The sequence below is a fragment of the Salvelinus alpinus genome, chromosome 22 (genome assembly GCF_045679555.1).
Source record: "Salvelinus alpinus chromosome 22, SLU_Salpinus.1, whole genome shotgun sequence".
NCBI lineage: Eukaryota > Metazoa > Chordata > Actinopteri > Salmoniformes > Salmonidae > Salvelinus > Salvelinus alpinus.
Window position 1 is genome coordinate 26,401,420 of NC_092107.1, and position 24,002 is coordinate 26,425,421.

The 24,002-nt window shown below is 43.3% G+C and overlaps 2 protein-coding genes across 2 annotated transcripts in view; one reads left to right on the forward strand and one right to left on the reverse strand.

Annotated features, from left to right (window-relative positions):
* The window catches only part of LOC139549324 (calmodulin regulator protein PCP4-like), a 54,630-nt gene extending 46,253 nt beyond the window's left edge, over positions 1 to 8,377 (forward strand). The window contains exon 3 of the mRNA XM_071359693.1: positions 7,763 to 8,377. Coding sequence (XP_071215794.1) covers positions 7,763 to 7,905 — 143 coding nt within the window. The 3' untranslated portion in view covers positions 7,906 to 8,377. The remainder of the gene's footprint in view (positions 1 to 7,762) is intronic.
* A 7,237-nt stretch (positions 8,378 to 15,614) lies between these two features.
* Positions 15,615 to 17,161, reverse strand: LOC139549639 (cell adhesion molecule DSCAM-like). The gene is made up of 5 exons (XM_071360311.1): positions 16,945 to 17,161; positions 16,587 to 16,740; positions 16,271 to 16,388; positions 15,886 to 15,953; positions 15,615 to 15,760 (listed from the first exon to the last, which is right to left on the reverse strand). Exons 1-5 carry the CDS (start codon positions 17,113 to 17,115, stop codon positions 15,615 to 15,617), a joined length of 657 nt encoding a protein of 218 aa, XP_071216412.1. The 5' UTR covers positions 17,116 to 17,161.
* Positions 17,162 to 24,002: the final 6,841 nt, after the last annotated feature.

The following is a 24,002-nucleotide window of genomic DNA, read 5'->3' on the forward strand; positions in this document are numbered from 1 at the left end:
CCGAGGGGATTCTCCCTGAAGGGCGTGTTGTCGGGTTGACTGTCTGGGGAATTGAGAGACAGGTAAAGCAAGCACTCACTCACACTGCGTCGCCGCGCGCTTGTCCTAGTAACCTTCTGTTCGTTCCTGTCTCTACTCGTCTGGCTGTTCTTCAGTGGGCTCACTCTGCCAAGTTAGCTGGCCACCCCGGCGTTCGGGGTACGCTTGCTTCTATTCGCCAGCGGTTTTGGTGGCCTACTCAGGAGCGGGACACGCGTCGTTTCGTGGCTGCTTGTTCGGACTGCGCGCAGACTAAGTCAGGTAACTCTCCTCCTGCCGGTCGTCTCAGACCGCTTCCCATTCCTTCTCGACCATGGTCTCACATCGCCTTAGACTTTATTACCGGTCTGCCTTCGTCTGCGGGGAAGACTGTGATTCTTACGGTTATCGATAGGTTCTCTAAGGCGGCACATTTCATTCCCCTCGCTAAGCTTCCTTCCGCTAAGGAGACGGCACAAATCATCATTGAGAATGTGTTCAGAATTCATGGCCTCCCGTTAGACGCCGTTTCAGACAGAGGTCCGCAATTCACGTCACAGTTTTGGAGGGAGTTCTGTCGTTTGATTGGTGCTTCCGTCAGTCTCTCTTCCGGGTTTCATCCCCAGTCTAACGGTCAAGCAGAAAGGGCCAATCAGTCGATTGGTCGCATATTACGCAGCCTTTCGTTTCGAAACCCTGCGTCTTGGGCAGAACAGCTCCCCTGGGCTGAGTACGCTCACAACTCGCTTCCTTCGTCTGCTACCGGTCTATCTCCGTTTCAGAGTAGTCTTGGGTACCAGCCTCCTCTGTTCTCGTCCCAGCTCGCCGAGTCCAGCGTTCCCTCCGCTCAGGCTTTTGTCCAACGTTGTGAGCGCACCTGGAGGAGGGTCAGGTCTGCACTTTGCCGTTACAGGGCGCAGACTGTGAGAGCCGCCAATAAACGTAGGATTAAGAGTCCTAGGTATTGTCGCGGTCAGAGAGTGTGGCTTTCCACTCGTAACCTTCCCCTTACGACAGCTTCTCGCAAGTTGACTCCACGGTTCATTGGTCCGTTCCGTGTCTCTCAGGTCGTCAATCCTGTCGCTGTGCGACTGCTTCTTCCGCAACATCTTCGTCGCGTCCACCCTGTCTTCCATGTCTCTTGTGTCAAGCCTTTTCTTCGCGCCCCCGTTCGTCTTCCCTCCCCCCCCCCCCGTCCTTGTCGAGGGCGCTCCTATTTACAAGGTACGGAAGATCATGGACATGCGTTCTCGGGGACGTGGTCACCAGTACTTAGTGGATTGGGAGGGTTACGGTCCTGAGGAGAGGAGTTGGGTTCCATCTCGGGACGTGCTGGACCGTTCGTTGATTGATGATTTCCTTCGTTGCCGCCAGGGTTCCTCCTCGAGTGCGCCAGGAGGCGCTCGGTGAGTGGGGGGGTACTGTCATGTTTTGTCTTTGATCATGTCTTGTCCCTGTGCTTCCCTCTGCTGGTCTTATTAGGTTCTTTCCCTCTTTCTCTCTCTCTCTCTCCTCCTCCCTCTCTCCCTCTCCCGCTCTCTCTCTCTATCGTTCCGTTCCTGCTCCCAGCTGTTTCTCATTCTCCTAACGACCTCATTTACTCTTTCACACCTGTCCCCTATTTTGCCCTCTGATTAGAGTCCATATTTCTCCCTCTGTTTTCCGCTTCTGTCCTTGTCGGATTCTTGTTTGATGTTTGCTGTTCCTGTGTCCTTGTTCCGCCCTGTCGTGTTCTTTGCCTTCTTCAGATGCTGCGTGTGAGCAGGTGTCTATGTCAGCTACGGCCAGTGCCTTCCTGAAGCGACCTGCAGTCTGTGGTCGCGTCTCCAGTCGTTCCTCTCTATTGACGAGAGGATTTCAGTTTCCTGTTTTGGATTGACCATTGATAATATCCAGGAGAATCATTATTTGTTTAATACTGGAATAAAGACTCTGTTACTATTACGTCGCTTTTGGGTCCTCATTCACCAGCATAACACAAACGACCACCCCTCATCACTGTCAAACGCTCCCTAAAACACTTCTGTGAGCAGACCTTTCTAATCGACCTGGCCCAGGTATCCTGGAAGGATATTGACCTCATCCCGTCAGTCAAGGATGCCTGGTCGTTCTTTAAAAGTAATTTCCTTACCATCTTAAAAAGGCATGCACCATTTAAAAAAAAATTGAACTAAGAACAGATATAGCCCTTAGTTCACTCCAGACCTGACTGCCCTTGACCAGCACAAAAACATCCTGTGGCGGACTGCATTAGCATCGAATAGTCCCCGCGATATGCAACTGTTCAGGGAAGTCAGGAACCAATACACACAGTCAGTCAGGAAAGCAAAGGCTAGCTTTTTCAAACAGAAATTTGCATCCTGTAGCTCTAACTCCAAAAGGTTTTGGGACACTGTAAAGTCCATGGAGAACAAGAGCACCTCCTCCCAGCTGCCCACTGCACTGAGGCTAGGCGACACGGTCACCACCGATAAATCCATGATAATCGAAAATGTCAATAAGCATTTCTCTACGGCTGGCCATGCTTTCCTCCTGGCTACCCCAACCCCGGCCAACAGCTCCGCACCCCTCGCAGCTACGTGCCCGAGCCTCCCCAGCTTCTCCTTCACCCAAATTCAGATCGCAAATGTTCTGAAAGAGCTGCAAAACCTGGACCCGTACAAATCAGCTGGGCTAGACAATCTGGACCCTCTCTTTCTAAAATTATCCGCCGCCATTGTTGCAACCCCTATTACCAGTCTGTTCAACCTCTCTTTCATTTCGTCCGAGATCCCTAAAGATTGGAAAGCTGCCACGGTCATCCCCCTCTTCAAAGGGGGTGACACTCTAGACCCAAACTGTTACAGACCTATATCCATCCTGCCCTACCTTTCTAATGTCTTTGAAAGCCAAGTTAATAAACAGATCACTGACCATTTGGAATCCCACCGTACCTTCTCCGTTGTGCAAACCGGTTTCCGAGCTGGTCACGGGTACACCTCAGCCACGCTCAAGGTATTAAACGATATCATAACCGCCATCGATAAAAGACAATACTGTGCAACTGTCTTCATCGACCTGGCCAAGGCTTTCGACTCTGTCAATCACCGTACTCTTATTGGCAGACTCAATAGCCTTGGTTTCTCAAATGACTGCCTCGCCTGGTTCACCAACTACTTCGCAGATAGAGTTCAGTGTGTCAAATCGGAGGGCCTGTTGTCCGGATCTCTGGCGGTCTCAATGGGGGTACCACAGGGTTCAATTCTCATGCCGACTCTTTTCTCTGTATATATCAACGATGTCGCTCTTGCTGCGGGTGATTCCCTGATCCACCTCTACGCAGACGACACCATTCTGTATACATCTGGCCCTTTTTTGGACACTGTGTTAACTAATCTCCAAATGAGCTTCAATGCCATACAACACTCCTTCCGCGGCCTCCAACTGTTCTTAAACTCTAGCAAAACCAAATGCATGCTTTTCAACCGTTCGCTGCCCCCGCCCGCCCGACTAGCACCACTACTCTGGACGGTTCTGACCTAGAATACGTGGACAACTACAAATACCTAGGTGTCTGGCTAGACTGTAAACTTTCCTTCCAGACTCATATCAAACATCTCCAATCCAAAATCAAATCTAGAATTGGCTTTCTATTTCGCAACAAAGCCTCCTTCACTCAAGCTGCGAAACTTACCCTACTAAAACTGACTATCCTACTGATCCTCGACTTCGGCGATGTCATCTACAAAATAGCTTCCTATACTCTACTCAGCAAATTGGATGCAGTCTATCACAGTGCCATCCGTTTTGTTACCAAAGCGCCTTATACCACCCACCGCTGCGACCTGTATGCTCTAGTCGCCTGGCCCTCGCTACGTATTCGTCGCCAGACCCACTGGCTTCAGGTCATCTACAAGTCTATGCTAAGTAAAGCTCCGCCTTATCTCAGCTCACTGGTCACGATAACAACACCCACCCGTAGCACGCGCTCCAGCAGGTATATCTCACTGGTCATCCCCAAAGCCAACACCTACTTTGGCAGCCTTTCCTTCCAGTTCTCTGCTGCCAGTGACTGGAACGAATTGCAAAAATCGCTGAAGCTGGAGACTTACATTTCCCTCACTAACTTTAAACATCAGCTATCTGAGCAGCTAACTGATCGCTGCAGCTGTACATAGTCCACCTGTAAATAGCCCACCCAATCTACCTACCTCATCCCCATATTGTTTTTATTTACTTTGCTGCTCTTTTGCACACCAGTATCACTACTTACACACCATCATCTGCTCATCAATCACTCCAGTGTTAATCTGCTAAATTGTAATTACTTTGCTACTATGGCCTATTTATTGCCATACCTCCTCATGCCATTTGCACACACTGTATATAGACTTTCTTTTTTTCTATTGTGTTGACTGTACGCTTGTTTATTCCATGTAACTCTGTGTTGTTGTTTCTGTCACACTGCTTTGCTTTATCTTGGCCAGGTCGCAGTTGTAAATGAGAACTTGTTCTGAACTAGCTTACCTGGTTAAATAAAGGTGAAATAAAAATAAAAAACAGTGATGCCGAAACGTTGGTAAATACCCATTAAATTGCTGGGAGATTACACATGGAGTGTGCGATTTTCTTTATTTTGATAGTTTATGGTATTCTAATAAACTAACAGCATAATAACAGTTTAAAGTGGTGGAATTGTCCTTTACGTTATGTGTCCTCAAATGTTATGTAATCTAAAAGTCTCACATCTTTCATGTTTGGAGTTGTCGCTCTGTTATGCACACTTGCATTTTTCATTACAGTTGAGTTACCCTGGTCGTGTCAATATACAGTAACTTTAAAACAAACTAATTACATGTTGCACCTCGACCTTGCTACCTTACAGATGAGCCAAATAGGAGGACAGATGAAAACAGCAGGCCAGTGGAGCACTTAGAACAGCAGCAGCCAGTGGCAACTGGTAGGGAAGAAGATGATTTAGGTGACCCACACCCTCTTCCATGGCTGTTATCTATGAATGCATTTAGAGACTGTTTTTAATTTACAATGATTACATCAAGATAGCTAACTTCTTATTAGCTAGGTATCTGATGACATTTACCTCACTTAGCCAAACAGTGTGTAAAGTTAGTTAGCTAGCTAGCATCTCAGATGAGTTAGCCTACAAAGTATGTTTTTTACATGAATAGGTTCTCCCGCTGCCTACATTTTTTGGGTCCTTTCAAAAACAAAATAATGGGCAATCTTCACGATATTTTTGGTGGAAGCAAAGTGCAGCCAATAGCCATGTGGGCGAATGGAGACCAGCAAAAAGTTTGTCACCAGAGCGGTTTAGATCGTGTTGTGACATTTGACTTCGGCCATGGGCCGATTTTTGTTGGATTGGATGGTTGGGGGGCCGGAACATAATTATAATCGTTTGTACACTGCAAATTGAACAGAACTAAGCCCAAAAAGAGATTGCATATGGAAATAACAATAATACCTTAATACCTTCATACCTTAAGTACATTGAGAAACGATGATACTGTATGTCTCTTTTTTATTCATGGGAATCCTTGCGACAAGATTTCCTAAATGTATTACTTTGGGAGGCCCAAAGAAGTCACTCTGTTGCCGATCCCTGCACTAAAGGAACGTTTCCTGGAGCTAAAAAAGCTGAACGGCTTTGATGCAGAGTCTGAAGCAATAGAGCAAATGCTGTTGTCAAATGGCCTTGAGAATCTGCAGTGTGTGGCTCAGGCCTATGATGGTGCGTCTGTCATGAGCAGGGCTGTTGTTGGTGTACAGGCCCATTTCCATGCCAATCACCCAGAAGTGATATACCGTATATCCACTGTAATGCGCATGAGCTTAACCTGGTGTTATGCTACACCTGCAAGGCAGTCCCAGAAGCCGGCGACTTCTTTGACGCATTAGAGAGTGTGTAATCTTTTTCCTGAGTAGAGACCCACAGTAGCTACTGTAATTGAGTACTAGCAGTGTCTGCTGTGGCAGATGGGAAGGTGCAAGTTACCTGAATGTATTGTATTATTATAAAATTAGTAGAAAAATATATATGGAAACATATGAACAGAAATTATGATAACGGAATATATGATTTGATATTAGTCTGAATATTATACCTATACCTGTGTAATGGCCATTGAAAAAATGACAAACTAAATAAAAAGTTGTTCACCAAAGAAAATCTTAATCAATCCATATTGTAGTACCCACAAAACACCAGTCTCAACGTCAACAGTGAAGAGGCAACTCCGGGATACTGGCCTTCTAGGCGGAGTTGCAAAGAAAAAACATATCTCAGACTGGCCAATAAAAATGAAAGATTAAGATGTGCAGAAGAACACAGACACTGGACAGAGGAACTCAGCCTAGAAGGCCAGCATCCTGGAGTCGCCTCTTCACTGTTGACGTTGAGCCTGGTGTTTTGCGGGTACTATTTAATGAAGATGCCAGTTGAGGACTTGTGAGGCGTCTGTTTCTCAAACGAGACACTCTAATGTACTTGTCCTCTTGCTCAGTTGTGCACCGGGGCATCCCACTCCTCTTTCTATTCTGGTTAGAGCCAATTTGTGCTGTTTTGTGAAGGGAGTAGTACACAGCGTTGTACGAGATCTTCAGTTTCTTGGCAATTTCTCGCATGGAATAGCCTTCATTTCTCAGAACAAGAATAGACTGATGAGTTTCAGAAGAAAGTTATTTGTTTCTGGTTATTTTGAGCCTGTAATCGAACCCACAAATGCTGATGCTCCAGATACTCAACTGGTCTAAAGAAGGCCAGTTTTATTGCTTCTTTAATCAGAACTACAGTTTTCAGCTGTGCTAACATAATTTCAAAAGGGTTTTCTAATGATCAATTAGCCTTTTAAAATGATAAACTTGGATTAGCTAACACAATGTGCCATTAGAACACAGGAGTGATGGTTGCTGATAATGGGCCTCTGTACGCCTATGTAGATATTCCTTTTAAAATCTGCCGTTTCCAGCTACAATAGTCATTTACAACATTAACAATGTCTACTGTATTTCTGATCAATTTGATGTTATTTTAATGGACAAAAAAATTGCTTTTCTTTTAAAAACAAGGACATTTGTAAGTGACTTCAAACTTTTGAACGGTAGTGTATATTTAAACTTTTAATTCATAAACTGCTCAATACTTTGGCACAGAAAGTCACTACTTATCCATTTTAACATTTCCTGTTGTGAGATGATTGGCTCACACCACTGGTTAGAAGTGTGAGCTGAGTCTGTCTATAGAGAGAACTGGGGATTAGCTACAGCAGATCAATGTGTTCCTTCTCCTCAGGCATGGAAAACCACTGTTTGTTCACCCCCTGGAATTGCATGGCCATCCCTTCCATAATGAAGGCCTGAGAGCTACAGGGGAAATTATAATCTTCTGGACCATGTTGTTTTCAATGAAAACAATTGTGGTACCCTTTCTTTTGGTATGCATTATTGTGCTTTAGATCAGGGTTTCCCAAACTCGGTCTTGGGGCCCCCCCTGGGTGCACGTTTAGTTTTTTGCCCTAGCACTACACAGCTGATTCAAATAAAAATGAAAAGCTTGATGATGAGTTGATTTTTTTCATCAGCTGTGTAGTACTAGGGCAAAAAAACTAAACATAGGATTCTACTGTACGTGTGTATCTTGTATTGTGTATTCAGAGGGTCTCCCAGTTGCAGGAACCCAGAGTACTAGTGGAGCACCACTCTGTGGAGCCCAGTGAGTCACAAGCCTCATTTCCTCTTCCTCCAGATGCATCCAAGAAGTCCCAGGAAGTCCCAGCAGAGGACTTTGACATCGACATGGACGCCCCGGAGACTGAGAAGGCGGCCGTCGCCATCCAATCACAGTTCCGGAAGTTTCAGACTAAGAAGAAGACTGACGACAAGTCATAGTGACCGCAGGGTTTCCCTGTAGCTGTGGAGACCTGGCAGGGGTGGCTTGGCGTGGTGTCATTTGCATGTATACATATTCATACCATACGAACTCAAGGGGTGGGGTCGGGGGGGGGAAAAGAAAGGCAGAAGCCTGTCGATCACTGACATGTCTCTGAAACTGCATACGTAACCTATTATTTGATTGATGTACCAATAAATTGCAAAGTTCTGAAGATCGGTTTTCTGTACCGCCATTTTGTCCATCCATGGTGTGTAGCTTGTGTAATGTGTTAGGGAATGTATTAATGTATTTATTCTGCTTTTTACCTCCACCGTCCCTTCTGTATTTATCAGGGTTTCTCCATGTAGAATAGAAGATGATTTCACCACATTATAATATAAATGCATTTTTCTTATCTGCATGGCACCCTCAGGCTATGATCTACTGTGTAACAATGTACATTGAATTTAAATAAACATTCTGTGCGGACAAGTGCATATGTCAAAATATTAGAAAGCGGGTAAATTACCTGCAGGTATGTATCAAGCATGGCATGTTGTTATTGTAAGCCACTAGACTATCTTTGATGGATGGCATTAGCATAGCCCTGCAGGGTAGCATGGGGACTCGGTCATATCCCTCTGGAACTCAAAAAAATTGCATATTCTTCAGAATGAGGTGCACCACTCCTATGTTGCCTTCCCTCCCCTCTACAGTGTTACCATCCCAATGAGCAATAATCCTAATTGATTAATTATCCTTATTCAATTCCGTCCTCCTCCTTCTTACTCATGGTTGTTAGAGCTCTCCTTACTTGCAAACAATTTGCTTAATCCGTAACTAACTGGGAGTTTTTCCCTGAACACTGTGATGAATATTTGATTGGCTATTGAATGTTTTAGAAGGGTCATCGCTACGCTGCCTTCCAAATCCCAATAATTTAGCCAGTTGGAAACAGTGAATCAGGTCCAGAATTATTGGATCCCTTGATAAAGATGAGCAAAAAAGACTATAAAATAAATAATACAAATACTGAGATACAGTGCCTTGCAAAAGTATTTTTCCCCCTTGGTGTTTTTCCTAATTTAAATTGATTTTTATTTGGATTTCATGTAATGGACATACACAAAATAATCCAAATTGGTGAAGTGAAATGAAAAAGACTTGTTTCAAATTATTTATTTTTTAAAATAAATACGGAAAAGTGGTGCGCACATATGTATTCACCCCCTTTGCTATGAAGCCCCTAAATAAGATCTGGTGCAACCAATTACCTTCAGAAGTCACATAATTAGTTAAATAAAGTCCACCTGTGTGCAATCTAAGTGTCACATGATCTGTCACATGATCTCAGTATATATACACCTGTTCTGAAAGGCCCCAGAGTCTGCAACACCACCAGGCAAGCGGCACTACACACAAGGAGCGCTCCAAACAGGTCAAGGACAAAGTTGTGGAGAATTACAGATCAGGGTTGGAAACTTTGAACATCCCACGGAGCACCATTAAATCCATTATTAAAAAATGGAAAGAATATGGCACCACAACAAACCTGCCGAGAGAGCCGCCCACCAAAACTCACAGACCAGGCAAGGAGGGCATTAATCAGAGAGGCAACAAAGAGACCAAAGATAACGCTGAAGGAGCTGCAAAGCTCCACAGCGGAGATTGGAGTATCTGTCCATAGGACCACTTTAAGCCGCACACTCCAGAGAGCTGGGTTTTACGGAAGAGTGGCCAGAAAAAAATAAGCAAACACATTTGGTGCTCACCAAAAGGCATGTGGGAGACTCCCCAAACATATGGAAGGAGGTACTCTGGTCAGATAAGACAAAAATTGAGCTTTTTGAGCATCAAGGAAAACGCTATGTCTGGCGCAAACCTAACACCTCTCATCACCCCGAGAATACATCCCCACAATGAAGCATGGTGGTGGCAGCATCATGCTGTGGGGATGTATTTCATCAGCAGGGACTGGGAAACTGGTCAGAATTTAAGAAATTATGCTAAATAGAGGGAAATTCTTGAGGGAAACCTGTTTCAGTCTTACAGAGATTTGAGACTGGGACGGAGGTTCACCTTCCAGCAGGGCAATGACCCTAAGCATACTGCTAAAGCAACACTCGAGTGGTTTAAGGGGAAACACAATGGAACCCATCCAAATTGAAGGAGCTGCAGCAGTTTTGCCTTGAAGAATGGGCAAAAATCCCAGTGGCTAGATGTGCCAAGCTTATAGGTGAATAGTTAAGCATGCTCAAGTTTTCCGTTTTTTTGTCTTATTTCTTGTTTGTATCACAATAAAAAATATTTTGCATCTTCAAAGTGGTAGGCATGTTGTGTAAATCAAATGATGCAAACCCCCCCAAAAATCTATTTTAATTCCAGGTTGTAAGGCAACAAAATAGGAAAACTGCCAAAGGGGGTGAATACTTTCGCAAGCCACTGTATATTGTATGCTGAAACAAATTGGGGACTTATATAATGTTGTACTAATGCAAAAGCTCAGAGAAAGAGATTTTGTTTAACATAGTAAAACAAATCTCAAAAACATAAGGGTCAAAATTATTGACAACTCAGTTTTCAATGCCTCATCTTGCGAGGTTAATGACACTGAGCCTTTTTCTAAAATGTTTGATGAGATTCGAGAACACATTGGGAGGGATCTTAGACTATTCCTCCATACAGAATGTTTCCAGATCCTTGATATCCTTCGTCTGAGCTTATGAACTGCCCTCTTCAATTCAAACCACAGGACTTCAATTGGGTTCACTTCCGGAGACTGAGATGGCCAATGCAAAATTGGGATTTTGTGGTCAATTAACCATTTCTTTGTGGATTTTGATGTTTCCTTGGAATTATTGTCTTGCTGGAAGATCCACTTGCAGCCAAGTTTCAGCCTCCTGGCAGAGGTAAGCAGCTTTTTGGCAAACACTTCCTGGTACTGGGTAGAGTTCATGATGCCGTTGACTTTAACAAAGGCCCCAGGACCAGTGGAAGCAAAATAGCCCCATAACATCAAAGATCCACCCCCAAAATAGGTATGGGGTTCTTTTCTGCTTATGCATCTTTATTTCGATGCCAAACCCACCACTGTTGGGCGTGGCCAAAAAAATATATTGTCATTTCATACAACAAATGTAAACACCTAGAGTTTGCTAAACTGCATTGGCACTTATATTGGAACCAGTGCTTTGGTCAGATGACATGAACATACATGTAGAAATCTTTGGCCACGCACACCAGTAATGGATTTGGAGTTGAAATAAGGAAGAATGAGTAGGGTTGTTAGGGTGACCATATTGCCACAACGGCAGTCACTAGTCATGACCGCAGTCAAATTCCACTTGACTGTTTTGTCACGGTAAATGGGCTTCTCCAAGCTCTGATGCTGCTGATGGTCATTAGTAGCCTACCAAACTAACTGCCTGGTACTCAGCACTCTATTGTCCCTCTAATCACTCTTACATCAATGCAAGTGTAATAAAACAAATTATAATAAACACTTCATGAGAGCCGATGACCTCATGTTGCACAACATTTCTATAGGCTATGCAATAGAGTGGGAAAACAGAGTTTGATGGCCTCTATTAAAGAGAGGAGGATACCATCAGCTTTCTACAGTATAGGCTAGGCCTACTATATTTATTTCTCAACTTTCCTAATATTAAGCTCATTGCTTTGCTTTACAACAGGAGTATAGTCTACCTGGCTGGCATGTAAATGAATCAGGGAAAAGCATCCTCCATTCACTATTTAAATACATAGATTTCATGTATTTTTATCCCCTGCCACTGTTCCGTGACAGGTGCATGATAATGGTCCATCGTAAATCAAAACTAATTTCACATATATTATTTAGTATAGCCTATGTAAAGACAACATTAAATCAAGAATAGTCTGATGGGTGAGAATATTAGCCTATTATCACAAGGGAATGATGCCCAGCTTGTGTGCAGTAAGGCAAGAAACATCACATTTTTCATATCATAGTCGCACACCTCATGTAGCCTGGCCCATAGGCCTATATGTTTTGATAATGTTTGTATCACAACTAAAGTCGTGAAATAACTTCTTAAAATGAATCCCATTAATCTTCTTTACTACATGTGTAGAGCCTAACTGGCATACGTAGGCAGTGTGTGAGTTTCAAGTTTGGGGAAGATCATTTTCAGCATTAAAATGCACCTTTATAATGCATCATAATATAGCATTACATGCATAGCGCATTTGCGGTCACTTTTGAGAATGGTTTTCTAATTGATTGCATTTTGGAACAATTGTGCTTATAGCCGACTGCCATGTTCCCATTGCTGTATGTATAATGTGAAGAAATTGCCAAATAGTTCATAAACATTTTAAGCTAAATGTTCTGTTTAATCAGCCTCGTTGCTTTTAAAATATTTTTGGGGATGCGAGTGGTTGTATTAATTTGGGATCTATCGCATCCCACAACTGTCCCAGACTATGTATGGAGTATTTATTTCTCGTACAGTAGGACAAGTTGACCAATAGAATAGGTCAATTTCTGTACTATGGGGGATAGTAGATTGACATAGGCTAGTGCTTTTGCTGTTTGTTAGGCCTACTCATCTTGTTGGCTGACGAAAAGTAAATGTGGACAGTTCTTCTAACATCTTCAATATGCGCCTCAGAATTTGATAAGGACACGCTGTGTCTGTCTTCACTTATAGCCTACTTCAGAGCTGAGATGGCTGTGAGGAGGACCAGATCACATGACGGGCATTGGCTAATAAGAATGTATATATCTGAGAGAGCCATGTGAGTGAGAGCTGCTTCAGAGCATGCAGCCGGTAGAAGGGAATAATAGTTATTATATTCAGCCCAGGGCATAAAAGCCACTGGCCGCAAAAGGCATGGATTTTCTAGGGGGGTTACAGTCACATAAGGTGGATGCTGCTGGGAAATTCGAGGCATAATTCAAGGCAGTAAGTGCTTGTCAAAATGTCAATGAGAGACTGATGAAGTGTGTGCAGCCTGCGCAAGAAACTAGGCAGAGCTCATGCCTTTCATGCAACTTCTTTCAAATCATCATTATAGTCACATCATGGTTTTTCCTAAATGTATTAAAAATAAAAAACACAAATACCTTAATTCCCTAAGTATTCAGACCTTTTGTTATGAGACTCGAAATTGAGGTGCACCCTGTTTCCATTGATCATCCTTGAGATGTTTCTACAACTTCCTTGGAGACCACCTGTGGTTAATTAAATTGATTGGAAATGATTTTGAAAGGCACACGCCTGTCTAATATAAGGTCCCACAGTTGACAGTGCATATCAGAGCAACAACCAAGCCATGAGGCCGAAGGAATTGTCAGTAGAGCTCCGAGACAGGATTGTGTTGATGCACAGATCTGGGGAAGGGTACGAAAATATTTCTGCAGCATTGAAGGTCCCCAAGAACACAGTGGCCTCCATCCTTAAATGGAAGAAGTTTGGAACCACCAAGACTCTTCCTAGACCTGGCTGCCCGGCCAAACTGTATAATCGGGGGAGAAGGGTCAGGGAGGTGACCATGAACCCCTTCTGGAGACACTTCCAGAAGGACAACCATCTCTGCAGCACTCCACCAATCAAGCCTTTATGTTACAGTGGCCAGATGGAAGCCACTCCTCAGTAAAAGGCACATGACAGCCCGCTTGGAGTTTGCCAAAAGGCACCTAAAGGACTCTCAGACCATGAGTAACAAGATTCTCTTTGGCCTGAATGCCAAGCGTCACATCTGGTGAAAACCAGGCACCGTTCATCACCTGGCCAATACCATCCCTACGGTGAAGCATGGTGGTGGCAGCATCATGCGGTGGGGATGTTCTTCAGCAGCAGGGACTGGGAGACTAGTCAGAATTGAGGGAAAGGTGAACAGACAAAGTACAGAGAGATCATTGATGAAAACCTGCTACAGAGCACTCAGGACCTCGGAATGGGGCGAAGGTTCACCTTCCAACAGGACAACGACCCTAAGCACACAGCCAAGACAATGCAGGAGTGGCTTTGGGACAAGTCTCTAAATGTCCTTGAATGGCCCAGCCAGAGCCCGGACTTGAACCCGATCAAACATCTCTAGAGAGACCTGAAAATAGCTGTGCAGCGCCGCTCCCCATCCAACTTGACAGAGCTTGAGAGGATCTGCAGAGAAGTATGGGAGAAACTCCACAAAAACAGGTGTGCCAAGCTTGTTGCGTCACACCCAAGAAGACTCAAGGCTGTAATCGCTGCCATAGGTGATTCAGCAAAGTACTCAATAAAGGGTCTGGATACTTATGTAAATGTCATATTTCCGTTTTTTCTTTTACTGTTTTTGCTTTATCATTATGGGGTATTGTGTGTAGATTGATGAGGGGGGAAATGATTTAATCAATTTTAGAATAAGGTTGTAACGTAAGAATATTTGGAAAAAGTGAAGGGGTCTGAATGTTTTCCAAATCCATTGTATAGCCCAACGTTTGAGTCACGACTAAAGTTGCATAAATAACTCTAAATTAAGCATATAGTAGGAGCTGTTTTTTTGTGAACCGCTCAACACAGATTTGAGTGCGTGTGCGCACTCATTCAGAAATTGTTTGGGGAAAATATCCTTTCTATTTTATTCAGCTTTGTTCAATTGTATTCTTCATACTATAAAATAATACCTATGGAATTCTTGTCTGCTAAATTAACTAGTGTAGCCCACAGCCATGTGGTGTAACGGATGTGAAATGGCTAGCTAGTTAGCGGGTACGCGCTAGTAGCGTTTCAATCAGTTACGTCACTTGCTCTGAAACCTAGAAGTAGTGTTGCACCTTGCTCTGCAAGGGCCGCGGCTTTTGTGGAGCGATGGGTAACGACGCTTCGTGGGTGTCAGTTGTTGATGTGTGCAGAGGGTCCCTGGTTCACGCCCGTGTCGGGGCGAGGGGACGTACTAAAGTTATACTGTTACATTGGTGCCGCGGCCTTTGTGGAGCGATGGGTAACGATGCTTCGTGGGCGACCGTTGTTGATGTGTGCAGAGGGTCCCTGGTTCGCGCCCGGGTCGGGGCGAGGGGACGCCATAAAGTTATACTGTTACATTGATGCTGTTGACCCGGATCACTGGTTGCTGCGGAAAAGGAGGAGGTTGAAAGGGGGGTGAGTGTAACGGATGTGAAATGGCTAGCTAGTTAGCGGGTACGCGCTAGTAGCGTTTCAATCAGTTACGTCACTTGCTCTGAAACCTAGAAGTAGTGTTGCACCTTGCTCTGCAAGGGCCGCGGCTTTTGTGGAGCGATGGGTAACGACGCTTCGTGGGTGTCAGTTGTTGATGTGTGCAGAGGGTCCCTGGTTCGCGCCCGTGTCGGGGCGAGGGGACGTACTAAAGTTATACTGTTACAGTGGCATAGTCAGATCAGGGTCTAATATAAGAACAACTCAGAGTATGTAATTCTGTTCTTCTGAAATAGACTACATTTTCTTCATATCATGTTTCTTTAGACCTGTCTAAAATAAATCATGGATTTATTGTGGTGGTTTAGAATATATTACATGGATTTATTACACTTTTTACATTTGAGACATTCCAAAGGTCTGCATCAGTGGCTTGTAGGCTAATGGAAGCCGGGAGATGCTAAATGTGTTTATGTTCATTAACAATCAATTACCGTGAGACAAAAATTCATGGCCACAGCCCTAGTTGGTACCAATTGGTATTGGACAGTTTTGGACAAATATCCTTGGACATCTCTCTCTCTGTCTCACCTTGAACCTGCAGAGCCCCAGTTGTTGCTGGCCACACAGCTTAAGTTCCCAGAGTCCTCTGATTTCACTATCCAGATGATGAAGCTGCCGTTGCTTTGGCCACTGCAGCGTCCATCAATCAGAACAGTGGCAGGGTACCTTGCTGTTGAGAGAATGTTATCATAGTAAAACCATGATTACGATTTTGACATACCTACATTGTGTTGAATCATGTGACAGATAGGCCTTGACCATAGAGATGTATAGAGATCATTACTTGGAAATAACCTGGTTTTGCATGGACATTGCCATTGAGGGCTTTCATCGTTTTAAAGTAGTCAACTGGGTGGAGATTCCTATGAGTTGAGAGCAATTAGTCAATGATCAGAGCATTGTCTTCTTCAAATTGGTTTTCCTAGTTTGTAAATGGCTTAACTGCCATCTAGTGGCCACAACAAATGAATGACACAATATTTGGTTCAAGACTCCAGCATTGCCAATGGCGGTAAGTTACCAATATTAGCTTGATACTTTTTTCAAACATCAAAAGAATAATAAAATGGACTCCTTTAAAATTTAGATAGCCTCAATGGCGCTGACAATGCTGGCACAGACGCAATAATGGCACAGATAGAACGTTGCAATCTTTATACATCTCTATGGCTTGACTTACTTTCCCTTCAGCCACTTGATGGTGGGGGGTGGATCTCCGACCGCCTTGCAGGGCAGAATGATGTCCTTCATCCAGGGTGTAGTCACTGTTCCGTTGAACGTCAGGATCCTGGCAGGAGCTAGGGGGGTTACACACATGCATCCCTGTGACTTTACCATTCTATTCCAATGGATAACAATGATGAATAATAACAGAATGCAAGCAATATCCTAGATGTCATATCAATCAACATCATACTGCAATCACTAATATTTCAGAAACATCAGTTTTGATTCCCAACGTTCAATAGTTACACTGTTACACAGGCAGCCCGTACCTTTGGCCCGAGGTTCCACTGTGATGGTCTCACTGCTGTTGCCTCGCCCAGCGGCTGTCACGACAACCACCCAGATGCTGTACTTCCTGTTGCAGGCCAGGTTTGGCACTCTGTAGAAATACACATCAGGAGAAGCCTCAAATTCACTCATCACCTGAAGAGAGGGAAGGAGAAAGGGAAGGGGGTTACACGTCTACGTATTTATCATACAACTTGAACAGGGGAGTAATCTTCATGAGCTTTCTCTCTCCCTACAGGACTTTCTAATACAGCCCAGAATGGGAGAACTGGAGGCAGTGTTGTAATGAGCATTCAAGGCTGCTGTGAGAGCTGTGTTAATAATAATAGAGCTCCGTACCGTGGGGTGAAGGTTGGAACAGAAGACAATGTACTTCCTGATGATGCCGTTGAGTTTGAGAGGAGGGAGCCAGGACACAAACACCACGGAGCTGGTGGCGGCTGCACTCTTAACTCCCGCTGGAGGCCCAGGGACTAGAGGGAGGAAGGAGGGGCATATTATGTTAAACATACATACAGTGGGGCAAAAAAGTATTTAGTCAGCCACCAATTGTGCAAGTTCTCCCACTTAAAAAGATGAGAGAGGCCTGTAATTTTCGTCATAGGTACATTTCAACTATGACAGACAAAATGAGGGGGAAAAATCCAGAAAATCACATTGTAAGATTTTTTATGAATTTATTTGCAAATTATGGTGGAAATTAAGTATTTGGTCAATAACAAAAGTTTATCTCAAGACTTTGTTATATACCCTTTGTTGGCAATGACAGAGGTCAAACGTTTTCTGTAAGTCTTCACAAGTTTTTCACACACTGTTGCTGGTATTTTGGCCCATTCCTCCATGCAGATCTCCTCTAGAGCAGTGATGTTTTGGGGCTGTTGCTGGGCAACACGGACTTTCAACTCCCTCCAAAGATTTTCTATGGAGTTGAGATCTGGAGACTGGCTAGGCCACTCCAGGACCTTGAAATGCTTCTTACGAAGCCACTCCTTCATTGCCCGGGCGGTGTGTTTGGGATCATTGTCATGCTGAAAGACCCAGCCACGTTTCATCTTCAATGCCCTTGCTGATGGAAGGAGGTTTTCACTCAAAATCTCACGATACATGGCCCCATTCATTCTTTCCTTTACCCGGATCAGTTGTCCTGGTCCCTTTGCAGAAAAACAGCCCCAAAGCATGATGTTTCCACCCCCATGCTTCACAGTAGGTATGGTGTTCTTTGGATGCAACTCAGCATTCTTTGTCCTCCAAACACGACGAGTTGAGTTTTTACCAAAAAGTTATATTTTGGTTTCATCTGACCATATGACATTCTCCCAATCTTCTTCTGGATCATCCAAATGCTCTCTAGCAAACTTCAGACAGGCCTGGAGATGTACTGGCTTAAGCAGGGGGACACGTCTGGCACTGCAGGATTTGAGTCCCTGGCGGCGTAGTGTGTTACTGATGGTAGGCTTTGTTACTTTGGTCCCAGCTCTCTGCAGGTCATTCACTAGGTTCCCCCGTGTGGTTCTGGGATTTTTGCTCACCGTTCTTGTGATCATTTTGACCCCACGGGGTGAGATCTTGCGTGGAGCCCCAGATCGAGGGAGATTATCAGTGGTCTTGTATGTCTTCCATTTCCTAATAATTGCTCCCACAGTTGATTTCTTCAAACCAAGCTGCTTACCTATTGCAGATTCAGTCTTCTCAGCCTGGTGCAGGTCTACAATTTTGTTTCTGGTGTTCTTTGACAGCTCTTTGGTCTTGGCCATAGTGGAGTTTGGAGTGTGACTGTTTGAGGTTGTGGACAGGTGTCTTTTATACTGATAACAAGTTCAAACAGGTGCCATTAATACAGGTAACGAGTGGAGGACAGAGGAGCCTCTTAAAGAAGTTACAGGTCTGTGAGAGCCAGAAATCTTGCTTGTTTGTAGGTGACCAAATACTTATTTTCCACCATAATTTGCAAATAAATTCATTAAAAATCCTACAATGTAATTTTCTGGATTTTTTTTTCTCATTTTGTCTGTCATAGTTGAAGTGTACCTATGATGAAAATTACAGGCCTCTCTCATCTTTTTAAGTGGGAGAACTTGCACAATTGGTGGCTGACTAAATACTTTTTTGCCCCACTGTATATACTGTATATATGAATAGAAACAGTGAAGATGGGCTTATATGGCCTCATTGCAGACAGTGCTGTACTACATGCATAACTTGAACTTTTGAGGGAATCATGCTTTGATGTCAATGTGAAAGCATATGCAGAAAACTACTGTCACATATGGTGGATCTCTGATGTTATGGGGTATTTAGATTTTCCTTGTTTCTTTTTATCTCAAGTACCTTTTTTCTGGGTAACAATGAAGTACCTTACTCTAATTGTTTTCATTAAAGATTGTCAAAAATAAACAGAAATAACTTCTTAACTAAAAGCAATTTTCTCAAGTAAGAATCTTGCTAGGACTGTCTGGGAGTGGTTGAGTGGCAGGCCTAATTGGAGAAACCTAACGCGAAGGACGTGTAACAAAAAAACAAAAAAAAGATCTAGCTGTTATTAGCAGAGGAGAGCAAACTCTCTATGTTATAGGTCTATGAACTTATACCAGGTCCAAAACCCCACCCATGCAAAACAAGCAGACATTTCAGGCAGTCTTTTCAAACACCTCTTACACTAAAACGGAATTATCATAATTTTCGTAATTTCACAGTATTATTCTTACCTCATAGTGTGGAAATAGATATAAAACACAGGAAACCACGTTTTGACTGCACTGCCCCTTTAAGAGTATTTGTACCAGACTGGTATAGTGAAGTGACCTGACATTGGCCCATTTCCTTGATATGTAACAACATATAGGGCCATATTGACAGCAAAGTCTTAGTCAGAAACAATGCAAGTGTGGAGTATTACGTTTAACTCATCAAGATGCTTTCGAGATATTGAAACAGTGAAAATGACAGTTTGCCAGTGATTTACTGTAAGAGTAAAGTCTCTATCTGTGCAGTTTTATGTAAAAAGTAAGGCAACAATGACCTTCAGAGCTCTTGTGAAGGTCATTCCTCGCATGAGAAAATACTGAGAAGATACTGATATACAAATGACCATGCATCATAAAATAAACGACTCATTATTCGTAGATCAGTTAGTCATAATGAATCACATATTTGATTCTCACTAACATAGCCACTGCCGCGTAAGACTAGTGAAGTCTTTGCAGGAGTGCCCATAGCAAATACCAGAATTACCCACTTAAATCAGGAATAAACAGATGGGTATTACTGTAGCAGTTATTGTTAGCATATACAAAGAGCAAATTCAAGTGTTGGGTGTTGATAGAAAATCCACTTAGTCATCATGATTAACCTTCAGTAAGTCCATTTATGGCATCACATACTGTAGAAATGTACAATGTCAATTCAGACCTGGAACAATGTGAAAAACGTGATGACAAACCCTGTTCCTTCTACCTGCACTGTTACTGTAGACTAGAGCAGGGTTTCGCAAACTCGGTCGTGACCCACCCTCCCCCCCCCTCCTGGTGCACATTTTGGTTTTTGCCCTAGCACAACACAGCTGATTCAAATAATCTAAACTTGATGAGTTGATTAATAGAATCAACTGTAGTGCTAGGGCAAAAGGACTGAGTTTGGGAAATCCTGGACTATAGCATAAGACTCATCAATCCCTTGTATGCCCTTACTTTTCCCTGTGTCATTCACTCAGAACCACTTTCAGTGTACAGTATGTTGGTGACAGGCAGAGCAGAGCCCCACTACACAGTAATTTGACAGCCTCGATAACAGTGTACATCATAACATTCCAGATATGCCAATAATCACTCAAGTGTTTTGGTAGAGGTAAATATTGTCGGTGGGTACAAAGAAACGTTCTGGGACCTACAGAGAGTAAAACATTTCTAACCAAAGCATGCAATGATATACATTTAATGCAAATAGTCTTTAGTCACGTGCAATTTTTTGTTGTTATTTTCTTTTTATTGAAAATAAATAGAAAAATGTGATGCATCCCTGATGTAACATAAGAACAAAAAAAGAAACAAATGTGAAGGTCATATGACAGGTGTTCAGTTAGTGGGTGATTACTGGCTTTTCACATGTAATACAGCTACCCATACAAAACAAAATGCACTGTCAGACATTTCCTTTCAAACTAAAATGGATCACAAAAGTTGTCATATGCTTCATATGAACAATAGATACAGTAACTCCAGTACCTTTTTACCAGTTTTATTAATAAAATATCCAAAGAACAGCAAATACATCTTTGACTTTAAACAACTTTCCTTTTCAGTTCATTCTGAAGAGAGTTTGGGGAAGAGTTAAGATAATATGGTACTTCTGAAATGATCGATCAAGCAACCCAAAAGCTTGGGGTCCAATTATTTTGAATAATTTCCACAGGAAACCATGATAACATTGTGAAATTAATACAAAATCAACATAATACCCTTTCAAAAACTTCAAATCCTCAGTCATACAATAGAAATGTTATTGCACAATAGGACTTGCAGAGTAACAAGCCTCAGTTCTACTCCTCTTCAAGTCATTATTACATTTCAGACACGAAACATAAGACATTGATTTTCTGATGCTTTAACAGGAACACTAACTTTTTAGATACTTCTGTTGTTTGCAAGTATATCATATGATATTTATTTTCAGCCTATTAAAAACAAAAAGGAAAAAATAAAGAGATGAATCGTGGTTGATTAAATGTAGCCAGGTCGTTAACGGTTGGTAGGTGTCTAAGGCTCTGCCATGGCAGAGCTGACTGAGTCCTCGGGGGCAGCTGTTGCCTGCTGGGAGCTGTAGTCTTGCCCCTGGCCCTGGGGGCCAGCGCCGGGCTGGGGGCCCACTGAAGAGTCATGGCCATGTGGGACCTGTGGCTGCACAGGGAAGTCTTTGGGGCCGACATGAGGAGGGAATGGGGCCACCCCAGGGGGCAGGTGTCGGAGTGGGATGGAGTGATCAAGTGGTCCATAGTGCACGTAGGTATGTGGGGGTCCTATGGGTCGGGCCATAGGAGGGTAGAAGGAAAAATGAACATACAAATATAACACTGTAGTACCAACATAACAATAGCATTGACAAAAAATACAATCCCTACCAGGTCTAGCAGCCACTGAGTGTTTGTGGTACGGAGAGTAACGGCGGCCGTGAGGGTCAGAGTGAGGTCGTGGTCCTGTTGGACAATAAATACACGGTGATACATCAACGTAAAACACTGCAATATTCTCAAATCTTCTAGAATGCTAACCTTGGCTCTCCTGGTTGTCATTAGGCACCTGACTCTAGACCACGTTACTGGTTCATGCTACCATCTATTTATAGCAAAGTCTGGTCTATTTGCAGTCCGAGGAAAATGTTTGGTCATGTCCTGGTAGGATATTATTCTTCCAGAACTAGAAGTACCAGTATCAGAATATTTGAGATTCTTCAAAGAAGCCACCCTTTGCCTTGATGACAGCTTTGCACACTTTTGGCATTCTCTCAACCAGCTTCATGAGGTAGTCACCTGGAATGCATTTCAATTACCAGGTGTGCCTTGTTAAAAGTTAAATTTGTGGAATTTCTTTGCTTCTTAATGCGTTTGAGCCAATCAGTTGTGTTGTGACAAGGTAGGGGTGGTATAAAGAAGATGGTCTTTTACCAAATAGGGCTAAGTCCATATTATGGCAAGAACAGCTCAAAGAAGCAAAAAGAAACGATAGTCCATTACTTTAAGACATGAAGATCAGTCAATCTGGAAAATTTCAAGAACTTTTAAAGTTTCTTTAAGTGCAGTCGCAAAAACCATCAAGCTCTATGATAAAACTGGCTCTCATGAGAAACGCCACAGGAAAGACCAAGAGTTACCTCTGCTGCAGAGGATAAGTTCATTAGAGTTACCAGCCCAAATAAATGCTTCAGAGTTCAAGTAACAGACACATCTCAACATCAACTGTTCAGAGGAGACCACGTGAATCAGGCCTTCATGGTTGAATTGCTGCAAAGAAACCACTACTAAAAGGACCCCCATAAGAAGAGACTTGCTTGGGCCAATAAACAAGAGCAATGGAGATGAGACTGACGGAAATCTGTCCTTTGGTCTGAAGAGTACAAATTTGAGAGTTTTGGTTCCAACCTTCGTGTCTTTCTGAGACGCAGAGTAGGTGAACGAATGATCTCCATATGTGTGGTTCCCACCGTGGAGCATGGAGGTGGTGTGGTGTGATGGTGCTTTGCTGGTGACACTGTCTGTGATTTATTTAGAATTCAAGGGACACTTAACCAGCATGGCTACCACAGCATTCTGCAGTGATACTCCATCCCATCTGGTTTGCGCTTAGTGGGACTATCATTTGTTTTTCAACAGGACAATGACCCAACACACATCCAGGCTGTGTGAGGGTTATTTGACCAAGGAGAGTGATGAGTGCTGCATCAGATGGCCTGGCTTCCACAATCACCCGACCTCAACCCAATTGAGATGGTTTGGGATGAGTTGGACCCCAGAGTGTAGGAAAAGCAGCAAACAAGAGCACAGCATGTGGGAACTCCTTCAAGACTGTTGGAAAAGCATTTCAGGTGAAGCTGGTTGAGAGAATGCCAAGAGTGTGCAAAGCTGTCATCAAGTCAAAGGGTGGCTACTTTAAAGAATCTCAAATATATTTTGATTTGTTTAACACTTTTGGTTATTACATGATTCAATATGTGTTGTTTCATTGTTTTGATGTCTTCACTATGATTCTACAATGTAGAAAATAGTAAAAATAAAGAAAAACCCTAGAATGAGTAGGTGTGTCCAAACTTCTGACTGGTACTGTGTGTATGTGTATATACAGTTGAAGTCGGAAGTTTACATACAGTTAGGTTGGAGTCATTAAAACTCGTTTTTCAACCACTCCACAAATTTCTTGTTTACAAACTATAGTTTTGGCAAGTCGGTTAGGATTACGTTCATCTCTAGGAGACAGAACGTGTCTCCTTTCTGAGCAGTATAACGGCTGCGTGGTTCGATTACAGGCTCAAAATGGCCAGAAACAAAGACTTTTCTTCTGAAAGGCCAGCATCCCGGAGTCGCCTCTTCACTGTTGACGTTGAGACTGGTGTTTTGCGGGTACTATTTAATGAAGTTGCCAGTTCCTCAACTTGTGAGGCGTCTGTTTCTCAAACTAGACACTAATGTACTTGTCCTCTTGCTCAGTTGTGAACCGGGGCCTCCCACTCCTCTTTCTATTCTGGTTAGAGCCAGTTTGCGCTGTTTTGTGAAGAGAGTAGTACACAGCGTTGTGCGAGATATTCAGTGTCTTGACAATTTCTCACAAGGAATAGCCTTCATTTCTCAGAACAAGAATAGACTGACGAGATTCAGAAGAAAGTGCTTTGTTTCTGGCCATTTTGAGCCTGTA